The sequence below is a fragment of the Vulpes lagopus genome, chromosome 12, assembly GCF_018345385.1.
Source record: "Vulpes lagopus strain Blue_001 chromosome 12, ASM1834538v1, whole genome shotgun sequence".
In the NCBI taxonomy this organism is placed as follows: domain Eukaryota; kingdom Metazoa; phylum Chordata; class Mammalia; order Carnivora; family Canidae; genus Vulpes; species Vulpes lagopus.
Window position 1 is genome coordinate 70,787,644 of NC_054835.1, and position 20,166 is coordinate 70,807,809.

The 20,166-nt window shown below is 38.5% G+C and overlaps 1 protein-coding gene across 2 annotated transcripts; it reads left to right on the top strand.

The window, feature by feature from the left end:
- ARL9 (ADP ribosylation factor like GTPase 9) lies at positions 1-14,180 on the top strand. 2 transcript variants are annotated; one of them, XM_041724052.1, is made up of 4 exons: positions 1-410; positions 3,770-3,932; positions 6,571-6,746; positions 13,683-14,180. In XM_041724052.1, the coding sequence occupies exons 1-4, from the start codon at positions 135-137 to the stop codon at positions 13,860-13,862; spliced, it is 795 nt and encodes a 264-aa protein (XP_041579986.1). In that variant the 5' UTR covers positions 1-134; the 3' UTR covers positions 13,863-14,180. The 2 variants fall into 2 exon arrangements, with proteins under 2 accessions (XP_041579986.1, XP_041579987.1); XM_041724053.1 differs by lacking the exon at positions 1-410 and adding an exon at positions 602-840.
- The last annotated feature ends 5,986 nt before the right edge of the window (positions 14,181-20,166 follow it).

The following is a 20,166-nucleotide window of genomic DNA, read 5'->3' on the forward strand; positions in this document are numbered from 1 at the left end:
GGGCGGGAGATGCCCGGCGGCAGCCCTGGGAGGGGCCTCGCCGCGTCGTGACCGCGGGCTTGTCTGCGCCGCGGGGTCGCACCTGCCGGGACCCAGGGCGCGCCCTCGGAGGGAAGGGAGTCGGGGCGGTAAGGATGGAGAAGGGGAAGAAGAAGGGGAAGGAGCCGGAGAAAGAGAAAATTCGGGAAAAAGGAAAGGAGGAGAAAAAGAAGGAGGTGGAGAAGGAGAAAGTGAAGGGAAAGGAAAAGGAAAAGGGGAGAGAGAAAGGGAAGGAGGAGAAAAGTAACGGTAAAGAGGAGGAAAAGAGGAAAGAGCGCGAGACGGTGAAAGAGAAGGAGCAACCTAAGGGGACACCAGAGGAGACCGAGAAGGACAACGGCGCCTTGGCGAGGCCCCCGCTGGAGCCGCCGGTAAGGGACCGGCGCCGCGGCCGCGCGGGAGGGAAGCGGCGTCCCCGGAGGACGGCAGCGGCGGGACAGACCTTTAACCGGCGCCAGCGCCTTCCCCGGCCCCGCTCGCCCTCCCCTCGCCCCGCCCCCCCCGCCCCTCCCCGCCCCTCCCGCCCCTCGGGCGTCCCGACCCCTCCCACCCCCCACCCGGCCCGAGGCGCTCGCCGGCTCTGTCTGAGCCCCTTCCCGACCCTGCGTCCCGGGGCGCGACGCGCGGGGTCCCGGGGTTCGTGCGCGCTGTTTTGGGGCCGGACCTCCTCCGGGGTCACTGCTTCCATCGTTTTGCGGACCAGCAGCGCCCAGAGGAATGGCCGCAAGGTTTTAGCGGAGACGTCTCGGAAACCAGGCCCCGCGATCACAAAGAGGCCCCTATTGTACCCACTTATACGAGGTGCCCAGAGCGGTGGGAATCGCGTGGAGCAGAACTGGTGGTTGCTGGAGGCTGAGGGTGGGGAGGGGGCGGGGAGAATGGGGGAATGAGTGACTACAGAGTTTCTTACAAGATGAAAAGTTACGGAGATGGATGGGGGTGGTGGTTGCACAGCGTTGTGAATGTATCTAATACCACTGAATTGTATGCTTAATAACGAGTGAGATAGTAAATTTTATACTATGTGTATTTTACCAGAGTTAAAAAATTGAGGGGGTGAAGGATAAAAAGGGAAAAAACGGACATTGTTTGGATCAACTTAATAGGCTTCTTGCTCCTGGTGTTCCTGAGCTCACAGCTGCTTTCAGGTTCTAAACAATTTGAATTATTGACTCCTATTTGATCTCTGATAAAACACAGATTATTATAGATCCAGGTATCATTAAAAGAATGACTTTTGACAGGGAACATTGGTGTTCAAAATCACAAATTGTGTCAGGACTTTTGGCTTAACCATAATCCTAGTTTTTCTTAAGAGATGATAAACATGAAAAATGTATTTTAGCCTGCGTGTTGCTAAAAAAATTAAGTAAAATGACAAACATCAGTGACTGTGGAATTTCTATATAGCATAGAGTAGGGACGGCCATGTGGTTGGAAAGAGTAAGGAACGGTTTTTACTCTTATATTTATATTTCATAGGATCTCAGATACCATTATTTTATCACCACTGAGAAAAAAACATGCTGCCAATCAAACTATGACATACTTGGGTAGCTCAGTTGGTTAAGCATCTGACTCTTAATTTTGGCTTGGGTCATGATCTCTGGATTCTGAGATCAAGTCCACCTGGGGCTCCCAGCTCAAGGGGAGTCTGCTTGAGATTCTCTCTCCCTCTCCCTCTGCCACTCCCTCCATCCTTGCTCTCACAAGTGCATTCTCTCTCTCTCTCTCTCTCTCTCAAAAATGACGTACCATGAATTGTAAAATCCTCATTTCAGAGATGTTAAAATAGGGGGAGGAGTGCATCTTGGAGTTGATGAAATATGTTGGGGTAGCCTTGAGTGGAGACAGTAAGGAGGGCACAAGGTGTGGACCTTACAGCCATTTCTTGGGCCCACCTTTACTTTATAGCATGCAATTTTAAATCATTCTATGAAGTATTCTCTGTCCATCAAGTCACTCTTCCTCACCATCACACTCCCAGAAGGACACTATAACATCTAGATGCAGATGGGAGGAAATGGGGATGGAGATAGGAAATAACTATAGAACTACCATTTGGTTTAAGAGGCATTAAGAACTCCAAAAACAAACATGTACTTTTTCTAATTCTGTTATTCATGAGACAGTTTTCATAAATCACGTTCTCTAGACCAGACGTTCAAACGTCTTACTTTCACACAGATCTTATTTTCAAAAAAAGAAAATGTGGGACAGTGAAAAAAATTTCACTTTTTGCCTTCTGAAACCCAGTCTAAGTCTCATGTCAGCATTTAGTGTTCAAGTATAAATGTAAATGATTGTTGTTATTTCTAAACCAATGTCATTGAAGACAATTGTGTGTTTTGTGCATAAGAAACATCTTCAATAGGCAGTTTGGGAAGTAAAATTCTTTATTCAAAGATTTTATTTATTCATTCATGAGATACACGGAGAGAGAGGCAGAGACATAGGCAGAGGGAGAAGCAGGTTCCCCATGGGGAGCCTGACGTGGGACTTGATACAAGGACTCTGGGATCACAATCTGAGCCAAAGGCAGACACTCAACAACTAAGCAACCCAGGTTCCCGGGCAGTAGAATTTAATTCCTGTGGCAAATCTGACTAATGTATTGTTGGTCATTTGTTACTGTTCATATTAAATTTTGCACACTAAAAGCCCCCTTTCTGAGCACTCTGAACTTTTCATACAAGCCCAGCTTTCTTGTCTCTCTCTCTCTCTCTCTCTCTCTTTTTTTTTTTTTTTGCTTTTTTGCTTTCTTGTCTCTCAATCACCTGTCATAAAAATTTCTAATTTTTTTATGTTGATGGAATGCTTCTTTTTATTTTTTTAATTATTTTTTATTTATTTTTATTTTATTTATTTTATTTTATTTTTTTTGGAATGCTTCTTTTTAAAGCTTATGTCAAGTTCGACAGATTTAACATCAGGTTCTAAAATAAGTGTTCATTTGTGATTGGAACCAATTTAACAATTTCTATAACCTTAGCCCTTTTCATTTAATCATGATATTTATATTAAAAAGTATACAAGGGGAATCTTGCCCTAAAATCTTTTAATCTAATTAGTGATCTAATTGGCAAAAGAAAACAGATCAATAATATGAGACCTTAGATGCTTACATGCTGAATGGCATAGTTAGTACTTGAACCTTAGAGGCCCCAAGATCCCAAACAAAAAACTAAATTCTGGTGCAATCCCCAGTGGATATAAACTCAAGAAGCAAAGTGAAGTCTGAAAATTGATCCTGTAATCTATGGTACCTCCTATGATATATATATATATATATATATATATATATATATATATATATATATATATATATATAGACTATATATAAAGCCTATATTTGACTGATTATCACCTCTCTAGTTGGAGGATGGAGGGATGTGGTATGATTAATACCACATAACTAATGGTTGATTATAAAATACAAACTGGATCTATTAAGCTTTTTTTTAAGTGAGCTCTATGCCCAATGTGGGGCTTGAACTCATGACCCCAAAAGCAAGAGTCCCATGCTCTACTAACTGAGCTAGCCAGGTGCCCCTAGACATGTTAAATGTCTCATGAAGTTTTGCTCTGGTTTTGTGAAGTTTTGCTCTGGTTTACAATTCCACAATTATTATTGGGTCCTAACACAGGCAAGCCCACTGCCAGGAGCCAGGAGCCAGGAAAACAAGGCCCTGGTCGCATAGGTTTATTGATTTGCCTTTTGTTTTCACAGGAGAAGAATAAGCAGATCCTTGTGTTGGGCCTGGATGGAGCAGGAAAGACCAGTGTTCTCCACTCTCTAGCTTTAAACAGAGTCCAGCACAGTGTGGCACCCACCCAAGGTTTCAACGCAGTATGCATTAACACTGAAGATAGCCAAATGGAGTTCCTGGAGAGTAAGCCCTCCTTCTCATTAGTAACAGGAGAGGGGCTCATCTTGTTATACCATGATGCAGAAATACTATTAGCAACATTGCACCCTTATGAAAAAGTGACACTGGGTCAGGTTTCCCTACACTTTTGAATGCATATATAGTTTAATAGTGCAGTGTGGAGGAAATAACCCTCTATTCTTATTTCCTCCTTTTTACAGTGCTGGCATAAGAGGGAGCTGCAAGAAAGGCCCACCTATAATAGCCTCTCTCTTCCCTTACTACCTCCAATAAACATTCAATCTAAGTAAATACAGCATATTTCTATAAATAAGCCACAAACCTCTTTTTGTAACCAGAGGGCAGCCCAGACGTCTCTACACTAAAGTAATTCTGGAGTTGTCATCTTTCTAAATACTGCTCTTCCCAAAAGTTGCATTAGATTCTGTTCTCTCTACACTCTCTCCTTAGATGATTTTATCGATCCTTATTGGCCTTAAATACCATCAATATGCTAATGACTCCCAAATTTATCTGTCCAGCCAAATATCAGCTGACATCTTCATCTGGGTATCTAATTGGCCTCTCAAACCTAAAATACTCAAAATGCTTCATTTATCTCCATATCTGTTCCTTTCCCTATAATCTACTGGTCAGTAAAGGGCTCCTCACCTATCATGTTACTCAAGCCAGAAAACTATGAGTCACCCTTGATTTTCTCCTTTTGCACCCCCACCTCCACTACACAAACAAAACACTATGAATTTTTCTACCTCTAAAACAAATCTTAGATTCATTAATTATATTCTTACCTACTGTACCTATTTGAGTTAAAACCTATACCATCTCTCACTTAGATTACTGCAATCACCTTTTTATTTTTGCTTTCATCCAATTAAAAAAAGAAAATATGGGCAGATAAATTGGTAAATGTGTAGGCAAATCTTTCAGCTAACAACATTATTAGGAATAGAGGTTTTAATTTGTTCAGAAGATGTAGAATAAATAATAATTTTAACCAAATAGCTAAGAAAATAGTCTCAAAATATAAAAAGTGAAAAGAAAGGAAGGAAGGAATGAAGGAATGAAAAGAAAGGAAGAATCCAGCTTGGGGAAACAAATGAACATATCTACCATTGGAGTGAGAGATTTCAACATATTGTCAATTATTAATAGAATCAAAGAGGAAAAAAATAAGCAAAGATACACAGAATCTGAACAAAAGCAACAAGTTTCACCCAGTGGACAATATAAGATTGCCCACTTAGACAATTTTAGTTACATCCCAAAGCTAATAAAATGCATGTGTTCTCAAATACTCATGGAACACTTACCAAAAACGACCACCTAGTGGACCATACATCAAGTCTTCAATTTTTTAGAGAAGGGGCATCATACAAACCATGTTGTTTGCATTGTAGTTAAGTTAGAAGTTAATAACAAAAAGGTAAAAACCTCTATATGAGTGAAATGTCATGTGTCACAAAAAAATGAGGAACAACTCAAACGTTCATTCATCCTTAAACTAAATATGTTAAAACCATATGACTTAGAAGATTATACAACATTCTTTTAAAAAGTTAATAACACAAAATACTTTTTAGGGAATTAGCCTAGTTCTGTAAAAAGGAAACAAAGGACAGGCAAATCAAGACCCTTTCCCGATAGTATTTTAAATGTTTTGTTTAAATTCCTAAAATAGTGGTCTTGAAAATTTTCTGTAAAGGGTTAGGTAGCACTAATTTAGGCTTTGGGGACCACATGGTCTCTATGCAACTACTAAACTCTGTTGTAATATGGAAGTGGCCATAGACAATATGTGAACAAGTCCATATGTCTGTGTTCTGATAAAACTTTATTTTGTAGACACTGAAATCCAAATGCAATATGATGTTCACGTGCCATGGAATTTATTCTTTTTTCCCTCCAACATTCAAAAATGAAAAATCCATTCTTTGTCCATGGGCTACAAAAACAGGCAACGGGCCAGATTTAGACTGTGGGCCATGGGTTGCCAACCTCTGGTCTAGGAGAAAAATAAAAACTCAGTTCATTGTGTATATGTTATTATCATTATCAGTAAGTTTCTTCTGGGAAGAATCAGCAAAATGAAATAACCTAAAGGCATTTTTTTCTGAGGCAAATATTCCTTAATGCCTACAGGATCATATTAATTCTTAGTGCAGTGTTAATAGGATAAATTAGTTCTGGGATTTTGACAAAGGAAAACGATTGTGCAAGTGAGGCTGGCCAGTGAATTCAGTCCATTTCAAATTTATTTTAGAGAAAGATGTGTTTTAACCCACCAACTTGAATTATTTTAGTAACCTACTCACATTTTCTGAGCTTAACGGATAGATAGACAGCGGCCCACATGGCCAATGTGTGTTACAGACCAGAAGGTGAGTGTCTAGTGTCTTTATGCTGATCCTTTGTGTTCCAGAATGATTACACCACTTGTGGAGGATAGATATTTCTGCCAGCCAATTTCCCCAGTAGCATGTCTCCAGTCATTCTCAGAATTGGATACACTCTAACACAGTGGTATTTTATCAGAACACCTGTCCGGTGTTTGGAAGTTATCTAAAAGTGCTTTTCCTGCCTCCTCAGTGGATGCTTCTACAATGTGTTTGGTGTCTTCTTTCTCTACTCTTCTCTGTAGTTGGTGGCAGTGAACCTTTCCGTTCTTATTGGGAAATGTACCTGTCCAGAGGATTGCTGCTGATCTTTGTGGTGGATTCAGCAGATCACAACAGATTGCCTGAAGCTAAGAAACACCTTCATCAATTAATTGGAACAAACCCAATCCTTCCTCTGGTTGTGTTTGCAAACAAACAGGTAAAAATCTGTGCAAATATAAGTTGTACTCAGTAGTTTTATTGTTAATAAAAGAAATGTCTACCTCTAATACCTAGATATTTAACAATATGCAATACATTCAGTTTATTTTATACTTGTTAGATCTACTGGATTATAAACTCCCTGAGAATAAAGACCATTATTCATCTTTGTGTGCCTTATAATACCTGGTATACTGAACCAGCATAGTAGAAATTCAACAAATACATGTTGAATTTAATTCAATAAACATTTACTGATGGTTGAATTGATTTCAATAAAATATTTGAGTGTCTACCATATGTAAAGAAATAGTTTGTTTTAGATCAGTTAACCTGACCTGAATTTATTTCACACACATAAAAAATATTAAACGACCATGGAGAAATTGGAACCTGTACAGTGTCATTGGGAATGTAAAATGTTGCAGCCACTTTAGAAAACAGTATGCAGTTCCTTAAAAAACTAAAATTAGAACTCCCATATGATCCAGCAATTCCACTTCTGGGTATATACTCAACAGATTTGAAAGCAGGAACTCATACTGATACTCCTACATCCATGTTCACAGCAGAATTATTCATGATAGCCACAAGGTAGAAGCAACCCAAGTGTCCCTCCATGGACGAATGGATAAACAAAACATGATATATACATACCATGGGATATCATTCAGCCTTAAAAAAGGACATTCTGACACATGCTTATAATATGGATAACCTTGAGGACATTATGCTAAGTGAAATAAGCCAGTAATGAAATAACAAGTATTGTATGATTCTACATTTATGAGGTACCTGGAGTAGTCAAATTCATAGAGACAGTAAATTAGAGGTTACCAGGGAATGGAAGGAGAGGAGAAGGAGGAATCATTGTTTAATGGGTACAAAGTTTATATTGGTGATGGTTGCCTTAGATTGGGGGAAGGAGGGCAGCCCAGGTGGCTCAGCGGTTTAGGGCCACCTTCAGCCCAGGGCATGATCCTGGAGACCCAGGATCAAGTCCCACATCACGCTCCCTGCATGGAGCCTGCTTCTCCCTCTGCCTGTGTCTCTGCCGCTCTCTCTCTCTCTCTCTCTCTGTGTGTGTCTCTTGTGAATAAATAAATAAAATCCTAAAAAAAAAAAATGGGGGGAAGGAGAAATGGGAGTTATTTTGTTGGTATAAAGTTTCAGTTTTGCAAGATGAAGACTTCTGGAGGTAGATGGTTGCACAATACTGTGAATATACTGAACCGTACACTCATCATGGTTAAGGTGGTAAATTTTGTTATGTGTATTTTGCCACAATAAAAAAGTAAAAAAACAAAACATCTATAACATTGTGATATTAAAGCCCCTCTTTCAGTTGCTAAGATTGCCAATCATTAGGGAACTTGATTTTTCCACTACTTCTAAGGGAGAATGTTTATGGCTGTAAATTAAGTAATTACAAATGATGACTTAAAAGAGGGTGTATAGTACAGTCCAGAATAGAAGCTAGTCCAGCAGATTATATTTAAAATAAGGGCTGGAGCTTTTGTTTTGTTTTGTTTTAAACTGGAACATTTTAAGTACCAAAAACTACAAAGACCATGGTACATGTAAGTGAGCTGTATAGTATTCCATTGCATGAATATACCACAATTTAATGTTTTCTTGCTGGGTATTTTGGGTTGTTTCCAATCATTTGTTGTCATAAACAGTACTACAGTGAACCTTTATGTATGTGTCTCTTTGTAGATGTGTCTCAACATTTCTCTAGTGCATACATCTAAAAGAGGAATTGCTAGGTTTTCGGATTTGTACATATTCAGTTTTACTAGATCTTACTAAGTTGCTTTCCCAAAGATATTGCACCAATTTATTTTTCCACCAACAGAATATGACAGATTTTTGCAGCTCCACATCCTTCTCAATACTTGATATTGTCCAACTTTTTCATTTTCGCCAATCTAATAGAGCTAAAATTTTATCCCATTATTCTAATTTGTATTTCCTTAATTATTAGTGAGCTGGAACCTTTTTTCAGGTGTGCATTGGTTATTAGTTTCAAATTCATTTCTTTCTTTGAAACTAATTTCCACATCTGTGAATTATCTTTTATTTATTTACTTATTTTTAGAGCGAGAGAGAGAGAGCATGAGAGAGGAGGAAAGGGCAGAGGAGAGGGAGAGAGAATCTCAGGCAGGCTCCATGTCCAGTGCAGAGCCTGACGTCAGGCTCAATCCCACAACCACAAGATCCTGCATGACCCGAGCAGAAATCAAGAGTCAGTTGCTCAACTGACTGAGCCACCCAGGTGCCCCTGTGAATTGTCTTTCAATATCTTTTCCCAAATTTCCTTTAGAGTGTTTATTTTTTCTTATTTGAGTTGTAGAGGTCTTTATCTTTTGAAAGAAATAATCCTTTGGTGTTTATATGCATTATGAATATCTTCTTCAGCAACTTGTTGACTATTATTTTACTTTGCTGATGGTTCTCTTCTTTATATACAGCTTTCCATTTATTTTTTTAAACACCACATTTTTAAAATTTTATTTAATTCCAGTGTAGTTAACATTACTTTCATGTATATAATATAGTGATTCAGTAGGTCCATATATATTACTCAGTGCTTGTCAAGGTAAGTATACTCTTAATCCTCTTTACCCATTTCACCCATTCCCCCCCCCCCCACTCACCTCCCATCTGGTAACTGTTTGTTCTTTATAATTAAGAGTCTGTTTTTTGGTATGTCTCTTTTTCTGTTTTTTGTTTGTTTGTTTTCTTTTGTATCTTAAATTTTCCATGGAGTGAAATCATATGGTATTTGTCTTTCTCTCTGTGTATGTGTGTGTGTGTACACGCGCGCACACACACACCACATCTTTAACCGTTTTTGATGGATACTTGGGTTGCTTCCATAGTTGGACAACTGTAAATAATGCTTCAATAAATATAAAGGTGCATGTGTCCCTTTGAATTAGTGTTTTCTTATTCTTTTGGAAAATACCCAGTAGCATGATTACTAGTCATAGGGTAATTTTATTTTTTTTTAAAGTAAACCTTACACCCCGTGTGAAGTTTGAACTCACAACCTTGAGATCAAAGATTGCATGCTCTACTGACTGAGCCAGCCAGGCATTCCTAAAATGAATCTCTTATAGGCAGCATATATATGGGTCTCAGGCTTTTTTGGTTTTGGGTCTTTTTGTTTTTGTTTTTTTGAAAGGGAAGGGAGGAGGGGCCGGGGGAGAAAGAATCTTAAGCAGGCTCCATGCCTAGTCTGGACCCCTATGCAGGGCTTCTTCTCTCAACCCTGAGATCATGACCTGAGCCAAAATCAAGAGTTGGACGCTTAACTGAGCTTCTCAGGTGTGCATGGGTCTTGTTTTTTAATCCATTCTGCCACTCTGTGTCTTTTGATCAGAGCATATACTCTGTTTATGTTGAAAGTAATGATAGGTATGTATTTTTTGCCATTTTGTTACTTGTTTTGTGGTTGTTTTTGTAGTTCTCTGATCTTCTCTTATTCTCATGTGGTTTGCTGGCTTTTTTTTTAGTGATATACTTCCTTTCCTTTCTCTGTATTTTTTGCAGTATCTAAGATTTTATTTTTTATTTTATTTATTATTTATTCATGATAGACATATAGAGAGAGAGAGGCAGAGACACAGGCAGAGGGAGAAGCAGGCTCCATGCCGGGAGCCCGACACGGGACTCGATCCCGGGACCCCAGGATCGTCCCTGGGCCAAAGGCAGGCACCAAACCGCTGAGCCACCCAGGGATCCCCTTTTTTGCAGTATCTATTACTGGTTTTTGATTTGTGGTTACAATTAGGTTTGTATATAGCATCTACACATAAGTCTGTATTAAATTGATGGTTACTTAAGTTTGAAATCATTCTTTCCTCCTCTCCCCCATGGATCCACGTTTAGGTATATGGTGTCATACTTTACATCCTTTTATTTTGTGAGTCCCTTGACTGATTTTTACAAATCTATTTATTTGTATTGCTTTTGTGCTTCCTGCTTATCTTACTCTTACTTACTTTCCTTTCCACTCAAAGAATCCCCTTTAACATTTCTTGTAGGGCTCTATTCTGAATGATAGCTTTGTTGGATAGAATACTCTTGGTTGTAGATATTTTTCTTTCAGCCCTTTGAATATATCCTGCCACTCTCTTCTGGCCTGCAAAGTTTCTGGGATAGCCTTATGGGATTTCTTTTGTATGTAACTGTCTTCTTTTCTCTTGCTGCTTTTAAAATTCTGCATCACTACTTTTTGCCATTTTAATCACTGTGTTTCTTGGTTGATTTTGTTGGGGGATCTCTGTGCCTCCTAGATCTGGCTACCTGTTTCCTGGCTTAAATTAGGGAAATCTTCAGCTATTATTTCTTTAAATAAATTTTTTGTCCTCTCCACTATGTGCTTCTTCTAAGATCCCTATAATGTGAATGTTATTACCTTTGATGAAGTCTCTGAGTTCCCTACATCTGATCTCATTTTGCACATTTTTTCTCACCTGTATAGTTTTCCATTTTTAATAGTCTACTTTATCAGTGCCTTCTATTGTGATTTGTATCTCTTCTCTTCCTCATATTAATTAAACAAAGCCATTTGGTGTCTCATTTATAGCTTTTAAAAGTCATCTTACTGTTTTTACTCTTGTTGGAGTGATGACCTCTATTCTATAAATGCACAATATGCAAATATGAGATAAACGTACTATTTATACATGATGTGCTTTTTTTAAAAACCACATTGACTTTTACTTTTTTTTTTAAGTAAATTCTACCCAATGAGGGGCTCAAACTCATGACCCTGTGATCAAGGGTTGCATCCTCTATGACTGAGCCAGCCAGACCCCTCTATCCCTAATGTGCTTTTATCACGACAAGGAACCTCTCTTTTTATCCAGCATTCTCCTCATTTTCTTCCTCTCCAATCAGTGAATTTATTACTTTCAGACATTGTCCACATATTACTGGATCCATTAACACTGTTTAAAGTCACTGTAGACTCTAAGAGTAAATGAATTCTGATCTTAGGCAGTATATTGGGATGACCAACATCTTGAACACCAGTATCAACTGCAGCCAGATACCACCAGAAACATTTTTCTAGATATGTCTGAGGCAAGGGAAACAAGACAAAAATAAACTATTGGGACTACATAAAAATTAAAAGCTTCTGCACAGCAAAGGGATCCATCAACAAAACCAAAAGGCAAGGGATGCCTTGGTGGCTCAGTCGGTTAAGCATCTGCCTTTGGCTCAGATCATGATCCTGGGGTCCTGGGATTGAGCTGCATGTTGGGTTCCCTGCTGAGCAGAGAGTCTGCTTCTCTCTCTGCCCCTCCCCCCTGCTCATGATCTCTCTCACTATCTCTCTCTCTCAAATAAAATCTTTTTTAAAAAGTAAATACTGATTGGGAAAAGACATCTGGCAATGATATATATTTGATAAGGACTTAATATCCAAAATATGTAAGGAACTTACACAACTCAACATTCAAAAAACAAGTAGTCCAATTAAAAATAGGCAGAAGACATGACCAGACATTTCTCCAAAGAAGGCTTATAGATGGCCAACAGACACATGAAAAAGATGCTCAACACACCACTAATCATCAGGAAAATGCAAATCAAAACCAAAGTGAGATCTCTGTCACCTCACACTTGTCAAAATGGCTAGAATCAGAAAGACAAGAAATAAGTGTTGGTGAGGGTGTGAAAACAGGACATTTGTGCATTGTTGGTGGGAAAGTAAATTGGTACAGGCACTGTGGAAAACAGTATGGTGGGTCCTCACAAAATTAAAAACAGAAATAGTGTGTGATCCTTATTCCACTACTGAGTATTTACTCAAAACTAAAACACCAATTCAAAAGGCATATGCACCCCTGTGTTTATTGCAGCATTATTTACAATAGCCAAGATGTGAAAGCAACCCAAAAGTCCATTAACAGATAAATTGGGTAAAGAAGATGTAGTATATTAACATATATTGGAATATTATCCACCATAAAAAAAAAGTGAGATCTTACCATTTGTGACAACATGGGTGGACCTAGAGGGTATTATACTAAGTGAAATGAGTCAGACAAAGACAAATACCATCTGATTCCATATATAAATGGAATGTAGATAACAAAAGAACAAACAAAAAGCAGAAATAGACCCATAAATATAGAGAACAAATTGATGGTTGCCAGAGAAGAGAGTGGTAAGGGAATGGGCAAAAAGGAGTGAGAGGGGAATAGGAGATAGAGGCTTCCAGTTATGGAATGAATCGTCACAAGGATGAAAGGTACAGCACAGGGAATATAATCATTGGTATTGTAATAGCATTGTATGGTGACAGATGGTAACTACACTTGTGGTGAGCATAGAATAACATTGAGTTGTCAAATTATTATGTTGTATGTCTAAAACTAATGTAACATTGTGTGTCAACTATATTTCATTTAAAAAATCCTACTGAATATGATTTTGGATAAATAAAATAGAAATGGAAAAATGAAAATAGAAGCAGGTTGACTACAGTGTTTAGAAAACTAATTAAGGTATTAGAATGGATTAAATTCATTCCAAAAATTCTTTTTTGATGACAGCTCATAACTCTTGGTATAATTCTGCTGCCCTTTTTCTTTTTCTTTAGTAAGTTCTATACCCTGTGTGGGGCTCAAACTCACAACCCCAAGTTCTATACCCTATATGGGGCTCAAACTCACAACCCCAAGATCAATGCTCTACCAACTAAGCCAGCCAGGTGCCCCATTGCTGGTATAATTCTGATTAAAATTTTTATATTCAGATGACCACTGGAGTCATAATAATGGGGTCACAATATCCTCCACATTAAAATGGAGGTGGGATCATTGAGAGCAATAAATGAGAGTAATAAATATATCTATCCAAAAGGATTGCAAAATAACCAGCTTTGTCCTATCCTTTTCTATTCTGGGTGAAGGATCTTGAAGCAGCCTATCGTATTACAGATATCCATGAAGCTTTGGCATTGTCTGAGGTGGGAAATGACAGGAAGATGTTCTTGTTTGGAACCCAAGTGACTGAGAATGGCTCAGAAATCCCTTCTGTCATGCAAGATGCCAAAGACTTGATTGCACACCTGGCTGCAGATATGCAGTGACCAAGCCCAGGCCCACTGTGCAGTTCTTGATCTAAATGTCACCAGGGAGTGTTGAATTACAGGTTTGAAGCCAAAGGTTTCTGCTGTCAAATAAAGAATAAGCCATTTCCTATTTTCTTAATGCGTGATATATATACAAAGATAATGTTAATTGATTAAGAGCCTATGTTTAGATTTTGAACTTTAAAAATATCGGTAAAATAATATATTTGGGGGATTTAAATTTTCATCAACAAAATTAAAGTGAACATTAAGCATTCAAAGCATTTGTAGTTTTTCAATGACATGAGATTTATATTAAAATACTTTAATAAACTACCTCTTTTCAAGTAAAAATCTAGGTGTTCTCCCTTAAGTAGATTTATTTAACACTGTAAGGAAAGAAATATCAAGATAAAGCAATGAGAAAAGTAAGCAGTATCAGACGATTATGGAAATATGAATTAATGGCATTTAGATACAGGAAAGACTTCTTTTTTAGGAGCCTGATACACTAGAATAGGAACACTTGGAGAATTTGATTTTTAAAAACTTGGCATTTTGGGATCCCTGGGTGGCGCAGCGGTTTGGCGCCTGCCTTTGGCCCAGGGCGCGATCCTGGAGACCCGGGATCGAATCCCACATCAGGCTCCCGGCGCATGGAGCCTGCTTCTCCCTCTGCCTGTGTCTCTGCCTCTCTCTCTTTCTCTCTGTATGACTATCATAAATAAAAAAAAAAAAAAAAAAAAAAACTTGGCATTTTGTTTTTATACAAAGATAAGCTTCCTTCACCAGATTTTTTTTAAAGATAAGGCAGATGACTGTTTATTTCATCTATTTCTTTTTAAGATTTTATTTATTTATTCATGACAGAGAGAGAGGGAGGCAGAGAGAGAAGCAGGCTCCACGCAAAGAGCCCAATGTGGGACTTGATCCTGGGACTCCAGGATCAAATCCCGAGCCAAAGGCAGACGCTCAACTGCTGAGCCACGCAGGCATCCCCACCAGAAATATTTTATGATAACTCTATTTACCTACAAACATGATAAAAATTCAACTTTTATCCTTAGCGTCTTGTCTTGATTTAAAAAACAAACAGGGCAGCCCCAGTGGCGCACCTGCAGTCCCAGGACATGATCCTGGAGACCTGGGATTGAGTCCCACGTCGGGCTCCCTGCATGGAGCCCGCTTCTCCCTCTGCCTGTGTCTCTGCCTTTCTCTCTGTGTGTGTCTCTATGAATAAATAAATAAAATCTTTAAAAAATAATAAAATAACAAACAAAAGGACTTCATTTTCTAGTCAACATGTAAGAAGCTCAGAAGCTGCCACTCCATTCTGATGACAAGTGAAAAGCTAAACAGACTGGAAAATAAACAACTCTTCTAGGAGAACACAAGGCAAACTGCTGCTCCCAAGATTGAAGAGACCAACAAGAGAATAGAGAAAAACAACTTATTGGAACAGAGCTTCATGAGTGGAAACCAACTGTAGGAATCAGTGCCGGGGTAAGAAAACCAGAACTGTAGTTGACAAATTGCTGGAGACTCAGATGGATAACTGCGTAAAAACTCCAGGGGATCCAGTCATAGTGGGGTCCCTACAATTTTGTGATATTTATCTTCAGGAGCTTGATGAGATTCCTGCAGCAAATATCAGAGAGAAATCCCCTGGTGCTTCCAGAGGAGGGAAAAGGGAAGCATTCTGAGATATACTAAAGCATTCTGGTTTTTTTGTTTTGTTTGTTTAAAGATTTTATTTATTCATGAGAATACACAGAGAGAGAGAGAGAGAGGCAGAGACACAGGCAGAGGGAGAAGCAGGCTCCATGCAGGGAGCCCGATGTGGGACTCGATCCGGGACCCAGGATCGTCTGGGCAAGGAGCACAAACGCTGAGCACCGGGCTGCAATACTTGTTTTTATAGGTTACATTAGGTTTGTTTAGCCTAACTAAGTCTGTATTAAATTGATGGTAGTTTGAAATCATTCTCTCCCTGCCAGTCACTTGTATTGGAGTCATACTTTACATCCTTTTATTTTGTGAGTCCCTTGACTGATTTTTACAAATCTATTTATTTGTATTGCTTTTGTGCTTCCTGCTTATCTTACTCTTACTTACTTTCCTTTCCACTCAAAGAATCCCCTTTAACATTTCTTGTAGGGCTCTATTCTGAATGATAGCTTTGTTGGATAGAATACTCTTGGTTGTAGATATTTTTCTTTCAGCCCTTTGAATATATCCTGCCACTCTCTTCTGGCCTGCAAAGTTTCTGGGATAGCCTTATGGGATTTCTTTTGTATGTAACTGTCTTCTTTTCTCTTGCTGCTTTTAAAATTCTGCATCACTACTTTTTGCCATTTTAATCACTGTGTTTCTTGGTTGATTTTGTTGGGGGATCTCTGTGCCTCCTAGATCTGGCTACCTGTTTCCTGGCTTAAATTAGGGAAATCTTCAGCTATTATTTCTTTAAATAAATTTTTTGTCCTCTCCACTATGTGCTTCTTCTAAGATCCCTATAATGTGAATGTTATTACCTTTGATGAAGTCTCTGAGTTCCCTACATCTGATCTCATTTTGCACATTTTTTCTCACCTGTATAGTTTTCCATTTTTAATAGTCTACTTTATCAGTGCCTTCTATTGTGATTTGTATCTCTTCTCTTCCTCATATTAATTAAACAAAGCCATTTGGTGTCTCATTTATAGCTTTTAAAAGTCATCTTACTGTTTTTACTCTTGTTGGAGTGATGACCTCTATTCTATAAATGCACAATATGCAAATATGAGATAAACGTACTATTTATACATGATGTGCTTTTTTTAAAAACCACATTGACTTTTACTTTTTTTTTTAAGTAAATTCTACCCAATGAGGGGCTCAAACTCATGACCCTGTGATCAAGGGTTGCATCCTCTATGACTGAGCCAGCCAGACCCCTCTATCCCTAATGTGCTTTTATCACGACAAGGAACCTCTCTTTTTATCCAGCATTCTCCTCATTTTCTTCCTCTCCAATCAGTGAATTTATTACTTTCAGACATTGTCCACATATTACTGGATCCATTAACACTGTTTAAAGTCACTGTAGACTCTAAGAGTAAATGAATTCTGATCTTAGGCAGTATATTGGGATGACCAACATCTTGAACACCAGTATCAACTGCAGCCAGATACCACCAGAAACATTTTTCTAGATATGTCTGAGGCAAGGGAAACAAGACAAAAATAAACTATTGGGACTACATAAAAATTAAAAGCTTCTGCACAGCAAAGGGATCCATCAACAAAACCAAAAGGCAAGGGATGCCTTGGTGGCTCAGTCGGTTAAGCATCTGCCTTTGGCTCAGATCATGATCCTGGGGTCCTGGGATTGAGCTGCATGTTGGGTTCCCTGCTGAGCAGAGAGTCTGCTTCTCTCTCTGCCCCTCCCCCCTGCTCATGATCTCTCTCACTATCTCTCTCTCTCAAATAAAATCTTTTTTAAAAAGTAAATACTGATTGGGAAAAGACATCTGGCAATGATATATATTTGATAAGGACTTAATATCCAAAATATGTAAGGAACTTACACAACTCAACATTCAAAAAACAAGTAGTCCAATTAAAAATAGGCAGAAGACATGACCAGACATTTCTCCAAAGAAGGCTTATAGATGGCCAACAGACACATGAAAAAGATGCTCAACACACCACTAATCATCAGGAAAATGCAAATCAAAACCAAAGTGAGATCTCTGTCACCTCACACTTGTCAAAATGGCTAGAATCAGAAAGACAAGAAATAAGTGTTGGTGAGGGTGTGAAAACAGGACATTTGTGCATTGTTGGTGGGAAAGTAAATTGGTACAGGCACTGTGGAAAACAGTATGGTGGGTCCTCACAAAATTAAAAACAGAAATAGTGTGTGATCCTTATTCCACTACTGAGTATTTACTCAAAACTAAAACACCAATTCAAAAGGCATATGCACCCCTGTGTTTATTGCAGCATTATTTACAATAGCCAAGATGTGAAAGCAACCCAAAAGTCCATTAACAGATAAATTGGGTAAAGAAGATGTAGTATATTAACATATATTGGAATATTATCCACCATAAAAAAAAAGTGAGATCTTACCATTTGTGACAACATGGGTGGACCTAGAGGGTATTATACTAAGTGAAATGAGTCAGACAAAGACAAATACCATCTGATTCCATATATAAATGGAATGTAGATAACAAAAGAACAAACAAAAAGCAGAAATAGACCCATAAATATAGAGAACAAATTGATGGTTGCCAGAGAAGAGAGTGGTAAGGGAATGGGCAAAAAGGAGTGAGAGGGGAATAGGAGATAGAGGCTTCCAGTTATGGAATGAATCGTCACAAGGATGAAAGGTACAGCACAGGGAATATAATCATTGGTATTGTAATAGCATTGTATGGTGACAGATGGTAACTACACTTGTGGTGAGCATAGAATAACATTGAGTTGTCAAATTATTATGTTGTATGTCTAAAACTAATGTAACATTGTGTGTCAACTATATTTCATTTAAAAAATCCTACTGAATATGATTTTGGATAAATAAAATAGAAATGGAAAAATGAAAATAGAAGCAGGTTGACTACAGTGTTTAGAAAACTAATTAAGGTATTAGAATGGATTAAATTCATTCCAAAAATTCTTTTTTGATGACAGCTCATAACTCTTGGTATAATTCTGCTGCCCTTTTTCTTTTTCTTTAGTAAGTTCTATACCCTGTGTGGGGCTCAAACTCACAACCCCAAGTTCTATACCCTATATGGGGCTCAAACTCACAACCCCAAGATCAATGCTCTACCAACTAAGCCAGCCAGGTGCCCCATTGCTGGTATAATTCTGATTAAAATTTTTATATTCAGATGACCACTGGAGTCATAATAATGGGGTCACAATATCCTCCACATTAAAATGGAGGTGGGATCATTGAGAGCAATAAATGAGAGTAATAAATATATCTATCCAAAAGGATTGCAAAATAACCAGCTTTGTCCTATCCTTTTCTATTCTGGGTGAAGGATCTTGAAGCAGCCTATCGTATTACAGATATCCATGAAGCTTTGGCATTGTCTGAGGTGGGAAATGACAGGAAGATGTTCTTGTTTGGAACCCAAGTGACTGAGAATGGCTCAGAAATCCCTTCTGTCATGCAAGATGCCAAAGACTTGATTGCACACCTGGCTGCAGATATGCAGTGACCAAGCCCAGGCCCACTGTGCAGTTCTTGATCTAAATGTCACCAGGGAGTGTTGAATTACAGGTTTGAAGCCAAAGGTTTCTGCTGTCAAATAAAGAATAAGCCATTTCCTATTTTCTTAATGCGTGATATATATACAAAGATAATGTTAATTGATTAAGAGCCTATGTTTAGATTTTGAACTTTAAAAATATCGGTAAAATAATATATTTGGGGGATTTAAATTTTCATCAACAAAATTAAAGTGAACATTAAGCATTCAAAGCATTTGTAGTTTTTCAATGACATGAGATTTATATTAAAATACTTTAATAAACTACCTCTTTTCAAGTAAAAATCTAGGTGTTCTCCCTTAAGTAGATTTATTTAACACTGTAAGGAAAGAAATATCAAGATAAAGCAATGAGAAAAGTAAGCAGTATCAGACGATTATGGAAATATGAATTAATGGCATTTAGATACAGGAAAGACTTCTTTTTTAGGAGCCTGATACACTAGAATAGGAACACTTGGAGAATTTGATTTTTAAAAACTTGGCATTTTGGGATCCCTGGGTGGCGCAGCGGTTTGGCGCCTGCCTTTGGCCCAGGGCGCGATCCTGGAGACCCGGGATCGAATCCCACATCAGGCTCCCGGCGCATGGAGCCTGCTTCTCCCTCTGCCTGTGTCTCTGCCTCTCTCTCTTTCTCTCTGTATGACTATCATAAATAAAAAAAAAAAAAAAAAAAAAAACTTGGCATTTTGTTTTTATACAAAGATAAGCTTTCTTCACCAGATTTTTTTTAAAGATAAGGCAGATGACTGTTTATTTCATCTATTTCTTTTTAAGATTTTATTTATTTATTCATGACAGAGAGAGAGGGAGGCAGAGAGAGAAGCAGGCTCCACGCAAAGAGCCCAATGTGGGACTTGATCCTGGGACTCCAGGATCAAATCCCGAGCCAAAGGCAGACGCTCAACTGCTGAGCCACGCAGGCATCCCCACCAGAAATATTTTATGATAACTCTATTTACCTACAAACATGATAAAAATTCAACTTTTATCCTTAGCGTCTTGTCTTGATTTAAAAAACAAACAGGGCAGCCCCAGTGGCGCACCTGCAG

What these genes read in the sequence shown, in the direction of transcription:
- ARL9 (XM_041724052.1), top strand. Translation starts at nt 135, where the DNA reads ATGGAGAAGGGGAAGAAGAAGGGGAAGGAGCCGGAGAAAGAGAAAATT. An exon ending in GGCCCCCGCTGGAGCCGCCG is followed by an intron (nt 411 to 3,769) that starts GTAAGGGACCGG and finishes TTGTTTTCACAG; the next exon opens with GAGAAGAATAAGCAGATCCT. An exon ending in CCAAATGGAGTTCCTGGAGA is followed by an intron (nt 3,933 to 6,570) that starts GTAAGCCCTCCT and finishes TCTTCTCTGTAG; the next exon opens with TTGGTGGCAGTGAACCTTTC.